The sequence below is a fragment of the Pan paniscus genome, chromosome 1 (genome assembly GCF_029289425.2).
Source record: "Pan paniscus chromosome 1, NHGRI_mPanPan1-v2.0_pri, whole genome shotgun sequence".
NCBI lineage: Eukaryota > Metazoa > Chordata > Mammalia > Primates > Hominidae > Pan > Pan paniscus.
The window spans coordinates 159,457,983-159,481,857 of record NC_073249.2 but is presented as its reverse complement, the minus strand read 5'-3'; the positions used below and the strand labels follow the sequence as shown (position 1 = coordinate 159,481,857).

Below are 23,875 nucleotides of genomic sequence, written 5' to 3'. Positions count from 1 at the left end.
CATCTCTGATCTTCATGACAACCAGCAAGGTACATGTCACCATTCGCATTTTATAGATCAAGAAACTGAAGTCCAGGCCGGGCATGGTGGCTCACGCCTGTAATCCCAGCACTTTGGGAGGCCGAGGCAGGCAGATCATGAGGTCAGGAGTTTAAGACCACCCTGGCCAATATGGTGAAACCCTGTCTCTACTAAAAATACAAAAATTAGCCGGGCGTGGTGGCACACGCCTGTAGTCCCAGCTACTCGGGAGGCTGAGGCAGGAGAATCGCTTGAACCCGGGAGGCGGAGATTGCAGTGAGCCGAGATTGCGCCATTGCACTCCAGCCTGGGAGACACAGTGAGACTCCATCTCAAAAAAAAAAAAAAAGAAGGAAATAAACTGAAGTCCACAGATTACACATCTGCTAGCGGCACAGCCAGGACTAAGACAAGGCTCCCAATTCACAACTGTACTTTGCATTCCGTACCTCCATTCTTTCTGACCCTGTGAGTCGGAGGAGCCCTGTAGGGCCAGAGCTCCTCTTGGAACCATAGAATTGGTCCCCTTAGGGTCCCATTTCCCGCACTGCATAGACAAAAGTGAATTTACCTTGTTCTTGAGCACAGCTGCCCAGGAACTGTGGGTAAGGCCCAGAGGGCGCATACACCAATCAGGATTTTGAAATGTTCATTGGCGATAACTCACTCAGTCACAGGATTTCCTAACTTTTCAGGTAAAGCCAATTGGATGGCGTTTGTGGCACCAAGCATTTGCATTGCTATCATCATGGTGGGCATTTTCTCAACGCATTACTTCCAGCAAAAGTGAGTTGGTTACACCTACCAAGTGGGTAAATGAGGCTTTTAAAAAATGATAATAGCTGTTGCTGCCATGGGTCAGGGAAATGGACACTCTCACACATTCCTGGTGAGAGACTAAACTTATTTAACCACTTTTGGTGACAGTATGTGTCAAATCCTTAAAAATATATCTTTTGATCTAACAATCTCTAACTAGAAATGTAATATATATATATATATATATATATTTCCCCCCCCCCAAAATTTTTTTTGAGACAGAGTTTCACTCTTGTCGCCCAGGCTGAAGTGCAATGGTGTGATTTTGGCTCACTGCAACCTCCGCCTCCCGGGTTCAAGCAATTGTCCTGCCTCAGCCTCCTGAGTAGCTGGGATTACAGGTGCCCACCACCATGCCCAGATAATTTTTGTATTTTTTATTAGAGACAGGGTTTCATCATGTTGGCCAGACTGGTCCCGAACTCCTGACCTCAAGTGATCCACCTGCCTCAGCCTCCCAAAGTGCTGGGATTACAGGTATGAGCCACTGCACCAAGCCTATTCTATTATAGATGTCTGCAGATATTTAGTGGAAAATATGTTCACTGTAATAATTTTCAGAAAAGAAAAATATTTGAGACAACCTAAACGCCCAATGATAAGGGATTGGTTAACTAAATCCTGATATATCTTGTACTATAACATATTATGTGTCCATGAAAGATGATGTAGAAATTAAATAGTATGGCAGGCCGGGCGCAGTGGCTCACACCTGTAATCCCAGCACTTTGGGAGGCTGAGGCGGGCGGATCACCAGGTCAGGAGATGGAGACCATCCTGGCCAACATGTTGAAACCCCATCTCTACTAAAAATACAAAAATTAGCTGGGTGTGGTGGCACGAGCCTGTAGTCCCAGCTGAGACTCAGGAGGCTAAGGCAGGAGAATCACTTGAACCTGGGAGGTGGAGATTGCAGTGAATCAAGATTGCACCACTGCACTCCACCCTGGCAACACAGCAAGACTGTCTCAAAAAAAAAAAAAAAGAAAGAAATTAAATGGTATGAACAATATTTACCATGTTCCATTTAAAAGGCAGCCTGCCAAACAATATGTACTTTCATTTCTTAAAAATAGTGCATACACACAGATGCAAATGTAAGATATATCAGTTGGCATTAAATTTGGTTATATATAATATAAAAGTCAAAATAACATGACTGAGGCTGGGCGCCGGGGCTCATGCCTGTAATCTCAGCACTTTGGGAGGCTGAGGCAGGCAGATCACCTCAGGTCAGGAGTTCAAGACCAGCCTGGACAGCATGGTGAAACTCTGTCTCTACTGAAAATACAAAAATTAGTCAGCCATGGTGGTGCACACCTGTAGTCCCGGTATTCAGGAGGCTGAGGCATGAGAATCACCTGAACAGGAGGCAGAGGTTGTAGTAAGTTGAGATTGCGCCACTGCACTCCAGCCTAAAACGGCAATAAGAACAAAAAAAACACTGTGGTCTTTCCTTTAAGGTAGAGCTGCAAGAAAAGAAAACAAAACTGTGGTACTTCAGCCAAGTGCATTGTCGTCCTAGTAAATCTGGGTCCTCTTCCTAAGAAGGAGGGGAAAATGAATATTGGGTGGCAATTACTCTGTGCCCCAAGGATATAAACCACAATATTTTTGTTTTGTTTTGTTTTGAGACAGAGTCTCACTCTGTCGCCCAGGCTGGAGTGCAGTGGCATGATCTTGGCTCACTGCAGCCTCTGCTTCCTGGGTTCAATTGATTCTCCTGCCTCAGCCTCCTGAGTAGCTGGGACTACAGGTGCCCGCCACCACGCCCAGCTACTTTTTGTATTTTTGGTAGAGATGGGGTTTCACCATGTTGGCCAGGCTGGTCTCGAACTCCTGACCTCTGATCCACCCACCTCAGTCTCCCAAAGTGCTGGGACTACAGGCGTGAGCCACCGCACCCAGCTTAAACCACAATATTAATGGTGTTTATATCTGGGGATATAATTGTAGGTGATTTTAGTTTTTCTTGTTTAATTATATTTTTAGAATTTCCTTAGTAAACATGTATTATTTTTCAAAGAAAAGATTTTTAATGAGTTGGTTATTCAATACAAAGTTTTCTTCAAATGCTGTGTAAAGTAAGAGAAGAGGTCTTTTGACCTCTAACTCAAAGTCATTCTACCAGCCATTGAACTTGTCTAACAGGCTGTACATTTATTGAAGAACTAATGTGTGATAGATACTTCAACGTGAAGCTCTCTTTGGGTAGACTTTGAAAAAGTTTAATTCAAAAGGAGTCAACTAGGATCACATGCATCCTCTTCATGGAAATTGTGAAGATCAGTTGCAGTGCAGGCTAAACTGCCTTAAAAAAAAAAAAGAGGACCCAAAGCACAGTGGCTTAAATAATACTTTATTTATCTTCCATATAACAGCCCTGAGGTAAGGTATCCAGACTGGTGGACAGCTGTGCTCCATAGTTATTTGGGGACTCAGTTTTCTTCCATCTTTTTGGCATACCATTCCTTAGGTATTGTCCTCATCTGCATGATCTCTATGAGATCACAGACACTTCTGCTCATATTTCTTTGGAGAAAACCTAGTCACATGGCCACATCTCTTACTTCAAAAGGTTAGACAAATTGTAAAGCATACTTTTAAAACAAAAAAAAATCAAAGCTTATCTAAGCCAAGTCTTTAAAAATGTTTCATATTGTTCATGAACTTTAAAAAAAATAAGGCACATGCACTTATAAGAAATGTTTTTAGGATTTTTCCTTCTACATCATAAAAGACCTGTATTTCCTCTTATTGCCAAATACAATCACTGTTAATAGATATTTCAGATATTTCCCTATAATACTTTTTTCTTGGCATTTTTAACATGGTTGTGTTCAAGCTATTTATACCATTTTGAATCCCGTCTTTTTTTCAACTGTTCACATAATTTACCTGTCATTACAAACTCTTTGTAAATATTCTAATTAGCTAAATAGTAAGGGTAGGGAACATGTCATCTTCAATGCTTCGCAGGTAGCATTGTGCTGGTCACATATTAGGGGTTCAATCAATATTTGTTGAATGAATGCATAGCTGGCTAGTGATAGATTGCTAAATATTAGGTTGATCAAAAGTTCCATGGTTTATTTAGCAAACCCCAAGTGGCTGTGTTGTAATTTTACAGAAAACTACCGTAGTCTTGGATGATAAATCATCTTTGTCTTTCAGTGTTTATCTTTTATTTGCATACAAAAGCAGCCCTTACACTGAAGTTACTGCACTGAGAACCTGTGCTTCCATGCCACTGTGTGCACACCTAAGGAAATGTCACTGTTTTCTTTATCTATAGGGTGTTTGTTCTCCTAGCAGCCCTCAGACCTCAGTGGTGTAGCAGAGAAATTCCAGATCCAGCAAATAGCACTTGTGCTAAGAAATATCCCATTGCAGAGGTAAGGTACAATTCCTCTGTGGTCAGTCAGTGGAGTTCTAGTGATCACCACATCTAAGTTTTCCATTGTAGTTACGAGGAAGCCTGGGTGCTGAGATCCTATGGTTGAGCTTAAGTTATTCACGCTTGGCTACCACTGAGTCATCACTCTCATTTTAATTCCTGAACTTAAGAGAAACCAGGCACAGGAATCTTCTGAAGTTTATGATCATAAGACTAAAACCCCCTAGCTTTTTATACCTCAGTATGCCTCACTTTCCCCTTCTCACCAAACTGCTCTCCTGTTCTCCTCACCTAACTTATTTCAAAAGAAGAAAGCAAACTTTCCTTTTTTTTTTTTTTTGCCATTTGTTGAGTACTAGCCTGAGCATTGAGTCATCCAAAATTCAAGAGAACTGAAGATTTTGATTTTCCTGTCCAAGCATAGAAAAGATAAATAGAACCCATACTATTTTGGTTTGGGCAAGAAGCCAGTACATCATTCCATTGTGCAAACAAAAGGTTTTAAAGGAGAGGTTGATCAGCTGGCAGATGAGAGAGGGGAGAGTAAAGGAAGTGAAGGGAACTGCTGCAGCCCAGGAAAGGAGGTGAGAAAGCTCACAGTGGGCAAGATGGGCCATCCCTGGTGGAGGGTCTGGAAGTTGAAAGTATCTGAATATGAAGACTACATTTAAGGGGAGAAATAGGAGAGAGAAGTGGCAAGTCAATATTCCTCCCATCACCTGGGGCTTTGACAACTCCAGGCTCCCTTTCCAAGACCTTATAACACTCCTTGCTCAAGATGCTTCTCTCCAACTACCAAGTATGTTCTGTCATCCACACCCTTCCTCAGGCCAGAAGCCAGTGGTCCATAGTCCCAACCTCCACTCAAAAAAAAAAGAGTGGATCCCAGCCACAGCTTCTTTAGGCATTTAAGTCACTATAGTTTAGTGCCTTTGAAATCAAGCCCAGAGGCCACCCCTGCCTCTGCCACTTACTATGTGTGTGACTCTTGGGCAACTTGCCCAACTATCTGAGCCCAAGTTTCAGCCTCAATAAAACAGGAGTTGACAGTATCATTCTTACTTACCACTGTGAGGATTAAATAAGATGCCATGTAAAGCACATGGGTCATATAAGACAAAGATCATTCACTTTCTTCCCAAGAAGACCCATAATTTAAGTCTCCTCTGAGGGATTTCATCCCTATTAAGTTACAACAGCAAAAATAGTGATAATAACAGCAGTTTGTGTGTGTGTGTGTGTGTCTCTATACACACACACACACACAAACTTCTGTTTTATATATATGTATACAAACTGCTGTTATTACTATTTTATATATATAATATACAGGTTATATAATTATATATTTTCTATATTCTGTCATATAATATATAATTATATAATAATATTATACATTCATTATTATAATTTAGATATATTATCTTCTATGTACCAGGCACTTTTGAAAACATTTTCATACGTTAACATTTAACCCATAAACATCTCTATGAGGTCGTATGATTTTTTTTTTTTTTGAGACGGAGTTTTGCTCTGTTGCCCAGGCTGGAGTACAGTGGCACAATCTCGGCTCACTGCAAGCTTCACCTTCCAGGTTCACGCCATTCTCCTGCCTCAGCCTCCCGAGTAGCTAGGACTACAGGCGCCCGCCACCATGCCCGGCTAATTTTTTTTTATTTTTATTTTTAGTAGAGATGAGGTTTCACTGTGTTAGCCAGGATGGTCTCGATCTCCTGACCTCGTGATCCACCCGCCTCGGCCTCCCAAAGTGCTGGGATTATAGGCGTGAGCCACCGTGCCCGGCATGAGGTTGTATGATTATCTTCATTTTCCGCATGAGGAAACTGAGGCACAGAGGACTACATAACTTGCCCAATGTTAGTCAGTGAGTACATGGTGGATCCTGGACTCATATCCAAGCAGGATATGCTGCCTATCATTGCACTACACATTTTAAAGGATCTTTAAACACGGGGTGAGGAGAGAGTTTCTAGCAGTCTACACCTCTGAGCTGAAGAGACTTATTAAAAGTAAGACAGGAGGAAGGTGATAGAAATTGGTATACATATGCCCAAAGTTGTGTAGTATAAGTGTATTCATTGCAGCATTATCAATAGAAGCAAAAACTCAGACATAATGTAAAGGTGCACCAGGATGCAAATTAAACTTTTTGGGTACATCCATACAATGGGGTATTAGGCAAAAACTAAAAAAATGAGATAGATCTATATGTGCCTAAAGATCTACAAGATACTTAAAAGTAAAAAGAGCAATATTTATCACAATTGTCCAAAGTGGGTTTATTTATATAAAAATAAGGGCGATTTTACACACACTCATACATCTGCAGCATGGGCACAGGATATTTCTGGAAGCCCACTATGATACATATGAAATGGATACTGGTGGTTGCCTCCAGGGAGAGGGTTGAGAGTATGAAGGCCACTTAATTTTCATTACATAGTCCCTTTGAACTTTTAGATATCTTTTTTTTTTTTTTTTGAGACGGAGTCTCGCTTTGTCGCCAGGCTGGAGTGCAGTGGCACTATCTTGGCTCACTGCAAGCTCCGCCTCCCGGGTTCACATCATTCTCCTGCCTCAGTCTCCTGAGTAGCTGGGACTGCAGGGGGCACGCTGCCACGCCTGGCTAATTTTTTTGTATTTTTTTAGTAGAGATGGGGTTTCACCATGTTGGCCAGGCTGGTGACCCCAAGTGATCCACCCGCCTCAGCCTCCCAAAGTGTTGGGAGTACAGGCATGAGCCACCACACCTGGCCTAGAATATCTTAAGAAAACTGTGTGCATATAATTTTTTTGCAAAAATAACCAGTGAATTAGAAAATTTTAAAAATTAAGCAGCTTAAATATGGCCTCGAGGATGAAGGCCTTGAGATGGCCTTAGAACCCCATGTGGCTTGACCCTTGAAGAAGGTGGACTGTTTTTAGAAAGGAAACTGCTCTCCAGGTGCTAGGCAGAGGCAGACAACAGAAACACAATAGTGTGTCCTCCCCTCCTAGCAAATGTGCTTTGAGCTCTCAGGCCTTCCCTCCCCTACTGTTTCTTAAGATGTGGCTACACCACCATGTGCCCTAAAGCTCTGAAGGAAAAGGCCAGATCATAAAGGGGATTGCTGGAGTGTTATCTAGCTTGTAAAAGCTTAAAATAGTGTCCATGAGGTTCCTGAACTGACAGTGGTTTAAGAGGCCTGCCCCCGAGGACTTGGCAGCCAGAGGGCCCGCTTTGTAAAAGCCTTGAGAGTTGCTCTCCTGACGGCAGAGCAAACACCTCACCTTGTGAAAACGACAAGCCATTTCCGCACAGGGTGTAATCTTTCCCACATCTGTGGTAGCAGCACTTTGGCAGCTCAGCTTCCCAGAGCTGCCAGCTGTGTTCCGAGCCAGACCCACGTGCCAGGGCCAGTTTGGGTAGTGATCAGAAAAGAGCAGTCTCCCCGAAGTGAAACGCAAACACACATCCTCTAGCTTGGCGGGGCCCTTTGTGGAAATCTGTTCTGAGACAGTGCCATTGTTCACTTTCCTGACACTTGCCATGTCCAAGGCAAGGGAGGGGATGTAAGAAGATGATCCAGACCAAACCTCTCTTGCACAACTTGTCACTGGACAAATGAGAGAACTGAGATCCCAGAGAGGTTGATTGGTTTTTCCCAGGCTACAGTGTTGGAGTTGGGACTAGTCCCCAGGGTGTGCCTTGTCCCACGGCTATTTTTTGTCATCCTACTCCTCCCGTAAGACATGGTCCCTGTGCACACATGGCTTACAGACATGTAAAAAAAGTGACAGCACAAAGTATCACATGCCAAGAACCTAACAGTGGTTTCTTCACTGAACAGGCATCCAGGGGAAGGAACAGTCACCAGGGGCCTCACGGAAGGAGAAGGCACGAAGCAGGGGACAGTGGGAGGCACACACAAGCAGGGTGAAGGCCGGCAGTGGAAGCAAAAGTGTGTGGGGCACTGAGAGAAGGGCATGATTAGTAAGACCGGGACAGTGGTTGAAAGAGCAGCTTCTGAAGAGAAAGACAGAGAGGTGGAGGAAGGGCAGGAACCAATTGCCAGGCCAATGCTGGAATCTTGACTGTGCATGTAAGCCAAGTCAGCAGAGGCTCTGGACCCTCTGCTTGGGAAAGATCAGGCAGCCAGTGTGTAGGATTGTTTCTAGGATGCAAAGAGACCCCAATTAAAGCCCAGTTTTTTAAAAACGTTAATAAAGTGCCAAGGACTTGGACTCAGGAATTGGCAGCAAGTTCGGAAAGGAAAGAGATAGGACATTGAAGAGCTGGTCACCGGCAGAATGCTGAGAGAAAATAAGTGAGAGAATTAATTAAGTAACAAAAGTATAAGCTAATTTAGTCTGTTACAAACAAAATTAGCTAAAGGCAAAAAAAGATGAAAATTTCTTCTAAAAATGTTATTCCAAAGTAGTCTTTCTTAAAAGCAGATCTGACAAGGAATATTACCTTGCCTGAAACCTTTCGGTAGTTCTCTCAAGGCACAAACACCCTTGCATCACTTAAAAGGCCCTGTGTGATGTGACCACCTCCTATTTCTGAAGCCTCGGGTTACCAGTCATAAGAAATAACTAGCAGGTTCCAAAATACACCAGTCCTCCTTGCCAGCACCTCCCTACCTGGAAAACACCACACATCTCTCAGGACTCAGCTCAGCTCTCATGTCCCTTCATCACCTGTTTAGTGTGATCCTAAAGGCTTCACTGCCTCCTCCCCAAGACAGAAGCAGTCTCAGCCTTTCCTTTGCATCTCTGGTGCCCTCTGTCCTCGAGGAAAAGCAGGTAGTACAGCTTGGTTCACATTAGAAACGGGGCTGGGCATGGTGGCTCATGCCTGTAATCCCAGCACTTTGGGAGGCCAAGGTGGGTAGATCACTTGAGGTCAGGAGTTCGAGACCAGCCTGGCCAACATGGTGAAACCCTGTCTCTACTAAAAATATAAAAATTAGCCAGGCATGGTGGCACATGCCTATAATCCCAGCCACTCGGGAGGCTGAGGCACAAGAATTGCTTGAACCTGGGAGGCGGAGGTTACAGGGAGCCGAGATCATACCACTGCACTTGAGCCTGGGTGACAGAAGGCGACTTCGTCTCAAGAAAAAAAAAAAAAAAAAAAGAAAGAAAGAAACAGGTTGAAGGTTGAGCAGGGCAGTGAATCACTCACTAGCTGGGGGTTGAGAGGAGTCTCCGGCTCCTGCCCCTCTGCCTCCCCAACAATGTTAACTGTTTCTCTTACCTCGCAAACTCCAGTGCCCACCATGTTCCAGCCAGGGCTGAGGAGACAGTGCAGGTTGTGAGGCCTTTGGGAACCCTGGAGAAATAGGTTGTGAAGGTCACTTCTACAGCAGTGTGAGCCTCTTCCTCCTCCTTTCTCTCAGGAGAAGACACAGCTGCCCTTGGACAGGCTCCTGATAGACTGGCCCACGCCTGAAGATCCTGAACCGCTGGTCATCAGTGAAGTCCTTCATCAAGTGACCCCAGTTTTCAGACGTCCCCCCTGCTCCAACTGGCCACAAAGGGAAAAAGGAATCCAAGGTCATCAGGCCTCTGAGAAAGACATGATGCACAGTGCCTCAAGCCCACCACCTCCAAGAGCTCTCCAAGCTGAAAGCAGACAACTGGTGGATCTGTACAAGGTGCTGGAGAGCAGGGGCTCAGACCCAAAGCCAGAAAACCCAGCCTGTCCCTGGACGGTGCTCCCAGCAGGTGACCTTCCCACCCACGATGGCTACTTACCCTCCAACATAGATGACCTCCCCTCACATGAGGCGCCTCTCGCTGACTCTCTGGAAGAACTGGAGCCTCAGCACATCTCCCTTTCTGTTTTCCCCTCAAGTTCTCTTCACCCACTCACCTTCTCCTGTGGTGATAAGCTGACTCTGGATCAGTTAAAGATGAGGTGTGACTCCCTCATGCTCTGAGTGGTGAGGCTTCAAGCCTTAACGTCAGTGTGCCCTCAACCAGCACAGCCTGCCCCAATTCCCCCAGCCCCTGCTCCAGCAGCTGTCATCTCTGGGTGCCACCATCGATCTGGCTGCAGCTAGAGGACAGGCAAGCCAGCTCTAGGGGAGTCTTAGGAACTGGGAGTTGGTCTTCACTCAGATGCCTCATCTTGCCTTTCCCAGGGCCTTAAAATTACATCCTTCACTGTGTGGACCTAGAGACTCCAACTTGAATTCCTAGTAACTTTCTTGGTATGCTGGCCAGAAAGGGAAATGAGGAGGAGAGTAGAAACCACAGCTCTTAGTAGTAATGGCATACAGTCTAGAGGACCATTCATGCAATGACTATTTCTAAAGCACCTGCTACACAGCAGGCTGTACACAGCAGATCAGTACTGTTCAACAGAACTTCCTGAGATGATGGAAGTGTTCTACCTCTGCACTCACTGTCCAGTACATCAGACACTAGGCACATTGGCTGTTAATCACTTGGAATGTGTTTAGCTTGACTGAGGAATTAAATTTTGATTGTAAATTTAAATCGCCACACATGGCTAGTGGCTACTGTATTGGAGTGCACAGCTCTAGATGGCTCCTAGATTATTGAGAGCCTTCAAAACAAATCAAACTAGTTCTATAGATGAAGACATAAAAGACACTGGTAAACACCAATGTAAAAGGGCCCCCAAGGTGGTCATGACTGGTCTCATTTGTAGAAGTCTAAGAATGTACCTTTTTCTGGCCGGGCGTGGTGGCTCATGCCTGTAATCCCAGCACTTTGGGAGGCTGAGGCAGGCGGATCATGAGGTCAGGAGATCGAGACCATTCTGGCTAACATGGTGAAACCCCATCTCTACTAAAAATATTTTTTAAAAAAATTAACTGGGCGTGATGGTGGGCGCCTGTACTCCCAGCTACTCGGGAGGCTGAGGGAGGAGAATGACATGAACCTGGGAGGTGGGGCTTGCAGTGAGCCACTGCACTCCAGCCTGGGCAACAGAGCAAGACTCTGTCTCAAAAAAGAAAAAAAAAAAAAGAATGTACCTTTTTCCTAGATTTGCTGGTTTATTGTTTTATTTTGGCTTCATCCTCTTTCAGCAAATCAAGGGCAGCTGGATGGTGAAGACCTATATTGTAAACTCACCATAGTACCATAGTACCTTGGGCAACCCAGCCTCCCCCTCTGAATCTCGGGTGTCTTGTAAAGGGCTAGACCAAAGGCTCCCTGACCCCTTGTTTCCTCTCCTTTTTGCTGCAGCAGGCCCTGCCTTCAGGACCAGGGCTGTCTCAGGGTCTAAGACCCCAACCTCTGAGGTTGTCCTCAGAAGTTGTCTGTCCCCTGTTCCCAAAGGCACAGCTTTCATTCCCGGAGAAGATATTGAGCTGGTCCTCTGCCAGCTCAAGTTGAGCCTGGAAGATAACTCTCTTTTCCACAACATGGACTTGGAACATGATCCATGTTTTGCTCTTTAAAGCTGTGGCCCCTGGCTTGCCACCCTCCCTAGCCCATTGCTGCCTCTGTCTCTTCACCATAGGCACTTCTGTCAAACTAGTGGAGAAGTCTTGGTCTAAACTGCTAATAATGCTCTTCCCTAAAGAACAGGATAAAAGATCCAAAATACTTTTTCTTAAATTCCTGTCAAGCCTGGGGTCCACCCCCTACCCCTTCCCACATGAACACTGGAACTGAGATGGCTTCCCCATCATCGTCTGGATTTTCATTTAACAAAGTACTTGTTGTAAATGTGTACTTCTTGCCTAACGTGCGGAACTAAAAACTTGTCCATGCATACCCCAGTCCTGTAGAAATAACTGTTCTCGGGCTTTAGGTTTTCCAGATTTCCCTCAGAGCTCTAGAAACTGAGCGATGGACAGTTGCTCTGCTTCTTCAGGTTGGAACTCTTGATACATCCTTGTTTCCTGAAATTCCAAACTTAACACCTATAGTTTTCTCAGGCTTTTTTTGAAAAGTTCCTTCCTTTCTATTTCTATTCCACTCTATTTAGCTATTATTGTGCGGCACCCCCAATGGTTCCTTTCCTCTCAGCATCACTGTAGCTTGCCTGTACCCAGGACATGCCCTTGACTGGCACAAACCGTGACAGACATGCCCTTGACTGGCACAAACCATGACAGACAAGGCCACCTCCTCAGAAGCAGAACAACCTATTATCTTTTGGCAATGGGAGCTAACTTCACTGTTTTCTTACAATACCTGGTTTTTCCTGTCTTTGGTTTCCTTTTGATTATCTCTCATCCATCTCAGCCACTATTCTCCTCCCCTCCCTTGTGTCTACAACACCCCATTTTACCAAGTCTCCCATTTAACCTCCCCATCATTTTCTTTCCCTTAAAGTCTCATATGATACTGCAGTCCTCATTTGTCTTCCCAAAAAAAAAAAAGAATTTTTTTTTTTTTTTTAAGGAATCCTTCCTTGACTCCTAAAGACTCCTAAGGATGCTGAGGCCTCCTCAGCGTGATTTCCATATACTTACTTTCTCTGTTGGACTGCAGACAACTTGAAAGCAGGAACTTTGGCAGTGTTTCCCCAGCACCAGCATCATGCCTGGTCCATAGTAGCTACCAATAAAAAAGTAAGCATCATGAACCCAAAAGTATCTGAGAAAGGTCTTAATTAATTTAAAAAGTTTTTATTTTGCCAAGGTTAAGGACACACATGACCCACCCTCAGAAGGTCCAGAGGACATGTGCCCAAAGTGGTTAAGGCACAGCTTGGTTTTACACATTTTAGGGAGATATAAGACATCAATCAACATATGTAAGATGTACATTGGCTGGGTCTGGAAAGGCAGGATAACTCAAAGTGGGGGCTTCCAGGTCATAGGTAAATAAGAGACAAAAGATTGCATTCTTTTGGGGTTTTGATCAGCCTTTTACTAAATACACAGTTTACAGGTGAGAAGGAGGTAGCTCAGGTGAACAGAGGGATGACTTTGAGTTCTGTGTATCCTTTGTCCCACACTTGTGAAGATCAGCTATGGTGAAATTCAACAGAACTGTTTTAGAGTAAAGATCTTGAAGCCCTCGTAGGCAAATTGTGAGGAAAGTATGCAGTTTTTCAGGGGAGAAGGGGAATAAAATGGAGGCAGCTTTGCCTGATGCAGTTCCCAGCTTGACTTTTCCCTTTGGCTTAGACTGATTGTCTTTTCGCAGCGGTATCACTTGCCACTGCTTTGTCTTATTCTTTCTATTCCAGAAGCCAGCCCATCTGTGCCCATTTCCTCCTTATTGCAACAATTGTTTGCATTCGTTCATTTTCCTTCCCAAACCCCATTCTCTCCCATTTGTTGACAGCACCATTGTGATGCATGGAGGGGTGTTTCTCATTTTAAAGACGTATTTGAGCATGTCTTTGGCAGCTCACTCTGCCAGATAAGGTGTCCTCTTTCCATGAATGACAGAAGATGGGTAACTCTGTTCTGCCATTGCCCCAAGCGGTTTTCACAATCTGCCCTTCTACCCCCTGCCCCCCACCACTAGTAAAAACCCCAGACCAAGTTACTAGGTTCACCAGATCTAGGTGATACTCACCAACATACAGCTAGGCTTTCATTCCTCAGGAAAATTGCAATTTTGTGGTCTTATAATGATATATATTGGTTTCCATCCATGGTTGCGGGCTCCTGATGTCAGAGGTGTTTGAACCAAAGCAACTCCATCTTGAATAGAGGCTGGGTAACATAAGGCTGAGACCTACTGGGCTGCATTCTCAGGAGGTTAGGCATTCTTAGTCACAGGATGAGATAGGTTGGCACAAGATGTCACAAACACCCTGCTGATAAAAGACGTTGTGGTAAAGAAGCCAAACAAAACCCACCAAAACCAAGATGGTGACGAAAGTGACCTCTGGTCATCCTCACGCTTATTATATGCTAATTATAATGCATATAATTAGCATATAATATGCATATGTTAACATGCTAACAGACACTCCCTCCATGACAGTTTACAAATGCCAAGGCAATGTCAGAAAGTTACCCTATAGGGTTTAAAAGGGGGAGAAACTCACAGCTCTGGGAATTGCCTACTCCTTTCCTGGAAAACTCATGAATAATTCACCTCTTGTTTAGCATATAATCAAGAAATAACTCAGGCCAGGCATGGTGACTCACGCCTGTAATCCCAGCACTTTGGGAGGCTGAGGTGGGTGGATCACCTGAGGTGTCAGGAGTTCCAGACCAGACTGGCCAACATGGTGAAACCCCATCTGTACTAAAAATACAAAATTAGTCAGGCATAGTGGCATGCCCCTATAATCCCAGCTACTCAGGTGGCTGAGACGAGAATCGCTTAGAACCCGGGAGGTGGAGGTTGCAGTGAGCCGAGATTGCACCATTGCACTCCAGCCTGGGCAACACAGCGAGACTGTCTCAAAAAAACAAACAAACAAACAACAACAACAACAAAACTGTAAGTATACTCAATTGAGCAGCCCACGCTGTTGCTCTATGGAGTAGCCATTCTTTCATTCCTTTACTTTCTTAATAAACTTACTTTCGCTTTACTCTGTGGATTCACCTCAAATTCTTTCTTGCTCAAGATCCAAGAATCCCCTCTTGGGGTCTCGATGGGGACTCCATCCATTGTTATGGATGTCCCATAACAATAACTCCCGTAGCCCTCCTTAGTCTTTTGCTATGTTGGGTGTGTCAGGCCTCAGGGACCGGCCTCTGACCTTCTCCTACCCTCCTTTCACTCTAACATTCCCCTGCCTTTCCAATTGTGAGTCTTAAGACCCTCCCATGAGAGGGTCCCACCCATACCCTGGGAGAAGGAAGGCTGATGTCATGAAGCTTCCACAAAAACCCAAGAGGGCCAGGTGTGGTTGGCTCACACCTGTAATCCCAGCACTTCTGGAGGCCGAGGTGGGTGGATGACTCTAGGCCAGGAGTTCGAGACCAGCCTGGCTAATATGGCAAAAACCCCATTTCCACTAAAAATACAAAAATTAACCAAGCATGGTGGCACATGCCCATAATCTCGACTACTTGGAAGGCTGGGGCATGAGAATCGCTTGAACTAGGGAGGTGGAGGTTGGGGTGAGCCAAGATCATGCCACTGCACTCCAGCCTGGGCGACAGGGCAAGACTGTCTTAAAAGACAACAAAAAGCAAAACCCAAGAGGACTGGATTCAGAGAGCGTGAGAGCGTCCAGATAGCTGAACATGTGGAGATTCCTAAAAGGTGGCGCATGGGAGCTCCATGCCCCTTCCCCCATTCCTTGCACTACGTATCTCTTTATCTGTATCCTTTGGAATAAACCAATCAAAGTTGTGTCTCGGAGTTCTGTGAGCTGCTCCAGTAAATTAATCAATCCCAAAGAGGGGGCTGTGGGAACAACTTGAAGCTGATCGGTCAGAAGTTCCAGGGGGCTGGACTTACAACCGGTGGGAGTGGGACAGTCTTGGGGACTGAGCCCGCAACTTGTGGGATCTGACACTATCTCTGGGTTCCCAATACCCAGAATAGTGTTGGCACTGAACTAGAAGACACCCAGATGACGTCTGCTGCTTGGTGCGGGGAAACACCCCCGATGTCCACCATCTGGTCACAGAAGTTTCTTCTGTATTTAGTTGTGGTCTGAGAGTAAAGCCCAGCTAATTTTTGTATTTTTTTGTAGAGACAGGGTTTTGCAGTGTTGCTCAGGCTGGTCTCAAACTCCTAAACTCAAGTGATTCGCCTGCCTCGGCCTCCTCAAGTGCTGGGACTACAGGTGTGAGCCACCGCACCCAGCCCTTGAGTTCATTCTTAATGAATTCACGGAAATCCTCACCATCAACTGTGAGATCCTCACCATGAGTATCTTTGAAGGACCTCTCTTTCCCTGAAGCCAGAGATTTTATTTTCTGGGTTTCTGCCTACCTTATAGGCAATAGGAAAATTAAACTAGTGTTAGTTTTTTTCTCTTCCTTCTCTTCACATTATCCCAATTTTTCAGCTTCCATTAATAGCCTTTCAGCTTCAGCATTAAGTCACCAATCCCCTGAGACCTGTGAAAGCAATGCCAAACTAGGCACATTCTATTATAGTCAGCTCCCCATGTACGATTCTTGGTTTTTCTCCACCAGGTTCTACTCTTTTTAATCTAAATTAAAAATTTTGCATCTAATGCAGTTGTCACCTGTCCCAATAGCACCACTCAAGCCCTCCAAAGGAGGCATGTTTTCCTCTTCCTAACTTGCAGGACTCATGGAAGTTCACATTATCCACCTCTATGAAAGGCTTACAGGTGAACCCTCATGAGTAAAGCACCTCTCAAGAGATCAGAGGGTCTTCTTCCCACCCTAGAAAAAGATAAGCAATTCAATCAATCTGCTGGCTGATGGAAACAAACTGGATCATTACATCACAGCCTGATTAGAATGAATTTCCAAAATAGATTAAAGCCTTGCAAAACTCTCTCTCTCTCTCTCTCTCTCTCACACACACACACACACACAGACACACACACAAATATTTGCAACAGGTCAGGCATGGTGGCTCATGCCTGTAATCCCAGGACTTTGGGAGGCCAAGGTGGGCAGATCACTTGAGATCAGGAGTTCAAGACCAGTCTGGCCAACATGGAGAAACCCTGTCTCTACTTTAAAAAAAAAAAAAAAAAATTAGCTGGGCATGATGGTGGGCGCCTGTAATCCCAGCTACTCAGGAGGCTGAGGCATGAGAATTGCTTGAACCTGGGAGGCGGAGGTTGCAGTGAGCTAAGATTGCGCCACTGCACTCCATCCTGGGCAATAGAGTAAGACTCCATCTCAAAAAATAAAAATAAAAATAAATAAAAATCAGGAGTGTAAGTTGGCCCCTTTGTGGAGGGCAGATGGGCAATATTCGATAAAATCTGAATAAGCAACTCCACTCCTACACTATAGCCCAAGGACAGTATAATTATATTAAATTGAATACAGGATTCCTCAACAGCATTTGATTTTATAAAATGGTGAGGGGCAGAGAGTGAGGGGGAAAAGCCTTAAATACCCTTCAGTAGAGACCTGGTTAAATCATGATATATCTGTACAATGAAACACTGAATTTCAAGGAATCTAAGACTCCAGCAGTTTTAAGACATCTCATTAGTTTATGTTCTAAGTAGAAAAAAATGCCAATAAAACGATAATATGCCATTGATATCTATGATGCACAATTTAACATGTTAATACGCCTGAAATTTGGGATTTATCTTAGAATTGATAAAAAGCATTCTATGCAGTTTTGTTTTTAGTATAAGCAAGGCCAGGTGCAGTGGCTCATGCCTATATTCCCAGCTCTTTGGGTGGCCAGGGCCAGAGGATCACTTAAAGCCAGTTCGAGACCAGCCTGGGCAACAACATAGCAAGACCCCATCTCTACCAAGTTTTTTTTTTTTTTTTTAAATTAGCTGGGTATGGTGGCTTATACCTGTAGTCCCAGCTACCTGGGAGGTGGAGGCAGGAGGATCACCTGGGCAAGAGTGAGACCTTTTTTTTTTTTTTTTTTGAGACGGAGTCTTGCTCTGTCACCCAGGCTGGAGTGCAGTGGCATAATCTCGGCTCACTGCAAACTCCACCTCCCGGGTTCAAGTGATTCTCCTGCCTCAGCCTCCCGAGTAGCAGGGATTACAGGTGCCCGCCACCATGCCCGGCTAATTTTTGTATTTTTAGTAGAGATGGGGTTTCACCATGTTGGCCAGGCTGGCCTCGAACTCCTGACCTTGTGATTCACCCGCCTAGGCCTCCCAAACTGCTGGGATTAAAGGAGTGAGCCACCATGCCTGGCAGACCCTGTCTCTTTAAAAAAAAAAAAAAATATATATATATATATATATATCAATATTTGACATGGAAACGGTCATTTACAAAAGGCTGAATATTTGTAATGACGTCTGGAAAAAATAAGAAAAAGGAAAAAAAGGCTGAATAGAATCATTTCACTTTCATAAATCAATGCAAAAAATTGTAAAGAATACACATTAAAATGCTAACCATGGTTACCTCTAGCCATAGTTTTTAACTAAATTTTTGCATTCTTTTAATCACACCTACTCACTACTCTTATAATTGGATACTCAATAAAATATTACCAATTTCTTTTCAAAGACCTGGGACAGGGGGTCTAGAAACAGATACTGCTGACTACTTTCTTTGTGGCCCTGTCCCATGTTTCTTTTGCCCTCTGCCTTCTGTGTTTGGCACTTGCATTGACCCTTAGTGCTTCTGTCAGACCAAGAAAAGGCAAAGCACATGACACAATCAAGTGATGTGGGGATGGGAGTGTTAAGGTAGTATTTGAGGTCATCAGTCTTTGAAATCCAATTTATGTATAGGCCAGGCGTGGTGGCTCATGCCTGTAATCCCAGCACTTTAGGAGGCCGAGGCGGGTGAGTCACTTGAGGTCAGGAGTTCGAGACTAGACTGGCCAACACAGTGAAACCCTGTCTCTATTAAAAATGAAAAAAAAAAATTAGCTGGGCGTGGTGGCACATGCCTGTAATCCCAACTACTCAGGAGCCTGAGGCAGGAGAATCACTTGAACCCAGGAGGCAGAGGTTGCAGTGAGATCGTGCGACTGCACTCCAGCCTGGACAACAGAATGAAACTATCTCAAAATAAATAAAAATATAATAAGCCAATTTTTGCCAATTCCTATTCTAATAGGAATTGTTAATTATAGTCAGTAACACTAACAGTACTTAGTGCATAGAGTTTTTAAGGACTGTAAATCAGTTCTTACCACCACACAGGTGAGGAACAAATACAAAGGTTAAATAATAATGGAATTCACACAACTAATACCTTATACCAGACAGTCTAGTTTCAAAGCGTAACTTTTAAATACTCTCGAATTCCATTCTGTGCAAATGTTGTACAAGTTTACATCAATTGGGATTCTCACTGTAGTTGACTGTAACTGTGATTCTGTACAAATCTTTGAAGTCTCCAAAAAACCTTTGAAATAAACTCAGACCAAAAAAAGTTATTTTTATGAGGCAACCAAAAACTGGTGTTTCCATACTTCTGAAGTTCTAGTTCATTCTTGGCTCTTGAGAAATCAACCTAAAAAAACAGATAAATTTAAAAACAAATTGACACTAGGACAAATCTGGCACTCTTGAATTTGCTAACTTATCTACCCAGTTAATCTAAATCCTATAATACAAGGTACAGGTAGGCCACGAAAACGGAAGCACCACTCCTTGAAAAGAACTATTTGAAGTAAACTGATAAATGGAGTATTTTAAGTCATTAATAAAAACATTCTTTTAAACAGGAACCAGAAAATATGCTCTTCCCTCTTTAATTGAAATATCTAGAATTCCACTTGACTTTTTCTAAAAATAAAGGCTATTTCTTAAACAAAAAGGAATTAGGGCTGTATTTAACTCAATTTTGTTGCTGAGCTGTTGAAACAAATAAGTGCCTTTCCTTCATTCTGTGATAACTGGCTCCATACTTTGCTAGTGGTCACTTCTTTTCTTATTTACAAGTGTCAACACTATTCTAAAGTTGGCTCCTCTGAGACTTCAATCACATCACTAAGATACAAACCTCTCATATGCTGCCAAAGGGTCCCTGTAGGTCAATTCAGGCCTCTTTTCAAGTTCCACAACTTTAAGGAATTCTTCCATCAAGAGACCTTGGCATTGCCTATGCAAGACCGTGACAGGTGAGGTTCAAGATACCTTCCAATTTCAGGCATTTTACCACCTATAAGTAATAGGACCCAAGGAAACACTTCAAGGAAGGGCAGAACACCCGCTCACCCTCAGGGCATTTTCACTAGTTAGAAAAACTGTAAAAACACTTACAAAATTTGATGAAAATTAGTAACAAAGAGCATTTCCTTCTTTTCACAACACTTGTTTCCAAAGTTTTTTTTTTTCCAACTCTCATACTTAAATTGACTGGATTCCTTTGCCTTCCTGTAAACACTTCAGAGTCTCTTTACCGACTCTAATCTGTCTTTGGCAGAGTAGCTGTAGAGATGGCTTAAAAAGAATTACACCCACTTTTAACCTGCTTGTGAAATTAAAATAATTTGCAAGGATAATCAGTAAGTCATTTCATCAGCTACAGCTGCAATCTTCAATTCAAAATTTTTCATCTAAAAATCTGCAGTTATTTTTAAGGTTTAATAACCCTAAGCAGCAAGAGATTGATGATCTTGAAAAAAGGAAACATCCATGCTCTCCTGTAACTGAGAAGTGCTGGTTAAATTCTTTAATCAAGTTTATTGGAAATTTTCTCTTAATAAACTGTCAATTTTCTCCTGAAGAGAACCTCTCACGTTGTTTGTATTTTCACTTAGAAGTACTCAGCATACAAAGCATTTCTTAATTCAACATGACTTCCAGGTCTAGCATTTGACTAAAGATGCAAGAGGTCAGTCCAATTGTTAATACTGGATTGTGTATCAACAAAATCTACTGAATTTCGTTGATATACTGTGACTAAGTGCCACTCCATCTTCAACGTATACTGTTATGAACAAAATACAGAGGTCTGAAGCACACACAATATACCTGCCATGTGTATTGATTTGCCTGTGACTAGTGACCAATGAACATCTGCCTTTAAGAAAAGCTTTATCCAATCCAGGCTTCCGATACATTCTTCAGAAGATCCTGATTTAGGTTTTAGCACCTAAGTTAAAGGCTTGGCAAATATGCAAGAAATATACTACAAAGCTTAGAACACAAAATCAAATTAAAACCAAATTATCTGTAGTTGTTAATGAAAAGTTCTTTTTATTAAAAAAAAAAAGTGGAAGTTTAACTAGAAATTCTGAATTTTGATCAGGTTTAGTGGCTCATGCCTGTAATCCCAGCACTTTGGGAGGCTGAAACGGGTGGATCACCTAAGGCCAGGAATTCCAGACCAGTCTGGTCAACATGCCGAAACCCCCCCTCTACCAAAAATACAAAAATTATCTGGGCATGGTAGTGCACACCTGTAGTCCCAGCTACTTGAGAGGCTGAAGGATGAGAACTGCTTGAACCCAGGAGGCAGAGGTTGCAGTGAGCCAAGATCATGCCACTGCAATCTAGCCTGGGCAACAGAGCAAGACCCTGTCTCAAAAAACAAAACAGCCAGGCGTGGTGGCTCATGCCTGTAATCCCAGCAATTTGGGAGGTCAAGGCGGTGGATCACCTGAGGTCAGGAGTTCGAGACCAGCCTAGCCAACATAGTGAAACCCCGTCTCTACTAAAAATACAAAAAATTAGCCGGGCGTGGTGGCGGGCGCCTATAATTCTAGCTACTCAGGAGGTTGAGTCAGGAGAATTACTTGAACCCGGGAGGCAGAGGTTGCAGTAAGCCGAGATCGCGCCACTGCACTCCAGCCTGGGCAACAGAGTGAGACTCATCTCAAAAACAAACAAACAAAAAACACGAAATTATGAATTTTCAGGGTAAGTACACAAACCAATTGTCTTATCTCTAAACAAAGATATGTGTTTAGTTCACACCAATCATGAAGGCCTAAACATGTCGTCATGTAATGGGAAAAATACAAAACCCACCCACTTTCAGTCCATTTCTTTCCAAAAGAACCCCAGCAGTCGGAGCACTCTGAAAATGTCTAAACACATGCTTATCTTAGTACTCTGAGTGCAGCTGCCATATGAAGCAACATTTCTTTGTGGGTTACGTGTAAAACAAAGAATTCAATATACAAAGTTCCCAAAATAAAACAAAAATTTACTTGGACGTTATTCATTGGCTAATAGAACATTTTAGTCCCAATCCAACAAAATTTTAGGCAAATGTCAAGAACCAAGTTAACCAAGACCGCTTTAAACAGAATCTTCATTCTAGGTATATAAAAACTGTTTCTTTAAATTAGAGATCTTTTTGGTCCTAAAATCTAGAACTGAATCAGCTACAACTGCAAACAAGGTGATTAGTGCAAAGTAATGCAACTGTCCAAAGATAAGCTACTTCCCACTTTCCCTACTCAGTAATACATAAAAATCCTTAATATTAGCCCTTCACTTTCCATGCTTCCACTCAGTAACACCTAAAGCAACTATTTAAGGATTAAGCCACACAAGGTCAGAGTAATTGAGCACCTAGTATGAACCAATTATCTAAATAGATTTCTAAAAGTCCATAATGAATCAGAACTCAGATACAAAGTTACCACCAGGTATCTTTTATATATACTTTCTTGCATATACAAGTCTCAAGAAGAGTAATGTCATACAAGAGCACTAGGAATTGCCACATACTCCCAAATGGGCAGCAAAAGGAACAAACATTACTGATTTAAAACAGTATATACATACTAACTCAAAAAAATAATTCAGTAAATCATTTTCTAACTTGTGTGGGTAACTTTTTCCCTTCCATTTAGAAGTGAACAATTGGCTACCAGTTTAGTACAGAAGTAATCAACAGCACAAAAGCTAAATTCTGTCCAAATGGGATTCTAAGCTCAAAAAAAAAAAAAAAAAAAAAGATGCAATCTCCAGGAGCCATTAATTTCTGCCCCAGCTCAACCTATGGAATTTATTTACCTATATGAAGTGTTCATAATTCTCATCTCATAGAAAAACCTCTTTGCACAACGCAAAGGACTTACACAAAGGGATCTGAGTCACTAAATGTGAAATACTAAACTATAATCATGGTATTTTTGTAACAGATTATACACCCCTTAACAGCTTTCAAAATATATTTTATGTTGCAGGCTACCTATCTAAAAAATAATAAAACATGTTTTACTAACAAGTTTTATCTTGCCCTTACTTTGATTATATAGAGGTGTAAAGTTTGCTTTAAAATTACTTCTAATTTCACAGCTTCCTGTTGGGTAGACCACTTAATTTGTACCTAGAACTAAACTTTTATTTTTCAGACAGTGTGTGTCACCCAGACTGGAGTACAGTGCTAAGATCTTGGCTCACTGCAACCTCCACCTCCCGGGTTCAAGTGATTCTTGGGTGTGGTGGTGTACACCTGTAAAATTAGCTGGGTGTGGTGGTGCACACCTGTAATCCCAGCTACTCAGGAGGCTGAGGCAGAATTGCTTGAACCCGGGAGGTGGAAGCTGCAGTGACCTAAGATCATGCCACTGCACTCCAGCCTGGGTGACAGAGCCAGACTGTTTCAAAGAAACAAACTCTTGTAACCCGAGAGTGACAGTTCCGGGGTCAGCAAACATTTCTGTGAAAGGCGGTATCTTATGCTGGGCTGCCTACATTTTTCTGTGGGTTTTTTTTTAATCCTATACAAGCCTAAAAACCATTCTTAACTCACGGATGCACACACACACACACACACACACACACACACACACACACACACACACACAAAACAGGTCACAGGCTGAACTTTGCTGACCCCTGGCTTACATACAGCATCTCATTTAAATGGCGCTCATTTCCAGTGTTCATATTTTCATCTGTGGCCAAAATCTTGATGGCTTTAGCAATTTATATTCTAACCACTTCCTAAACTTAAGCTTCTCATGTTTAGATTACAACCTTGTTTTCACTATATTCTTGAAATTACCGACTTCCTCAGTCTGAAAGATTTATTTCAAACACTTCACATAACCTCCAAATTTGAACTTAAAAGTCAAGGAAGATGAAGAGGTAATCCCAGGGCACAGCTTAGGCCAAATAACCCAAATTTCTGGGAAGCTGCCACTTACTATTAACTCAACCTGACA

At 43.1% G+C, this 23,875-nt stretch overlaps 1 protein-coding gene across 3 annotated transcripts in view; it reads left to right on the top strand.

Annotated features, from left to right (window-relative positions):
• Nucleotides 1–14,537, top strand: part of IL12RB2 (interleukin 12 receptor subunit beta 2) — a 92,252-nt gene extending 77,715 nt beyond the window's left edge. For all 3 annotated transcript variants that reach the window (XM_003806963.7, XM_063600472.1, XM_034967143.3), the window contains 3 exons: nucleotides 717–807; nucleotides 4,136–4,235; nucleotides 9,643–14,537. In XM_003806963.7, the coding sequence (XP_003807011.5) occupies nucleotides 717–807; nucleotides 4,136–4,235; nucleotides 9,643–10,185 (734 nt within the window). In that variant the 3' untranslated portion in view covers nucleotides 10,186–14,537. The remainder of the gene's footprint in view (nucleotides 1–716; nucleotides 808–4,135; nucleotides 4,236–9,642) is intronic.
• Nucleotides 14,538–23,875: the final 9,338 nt, after the last annotated feature.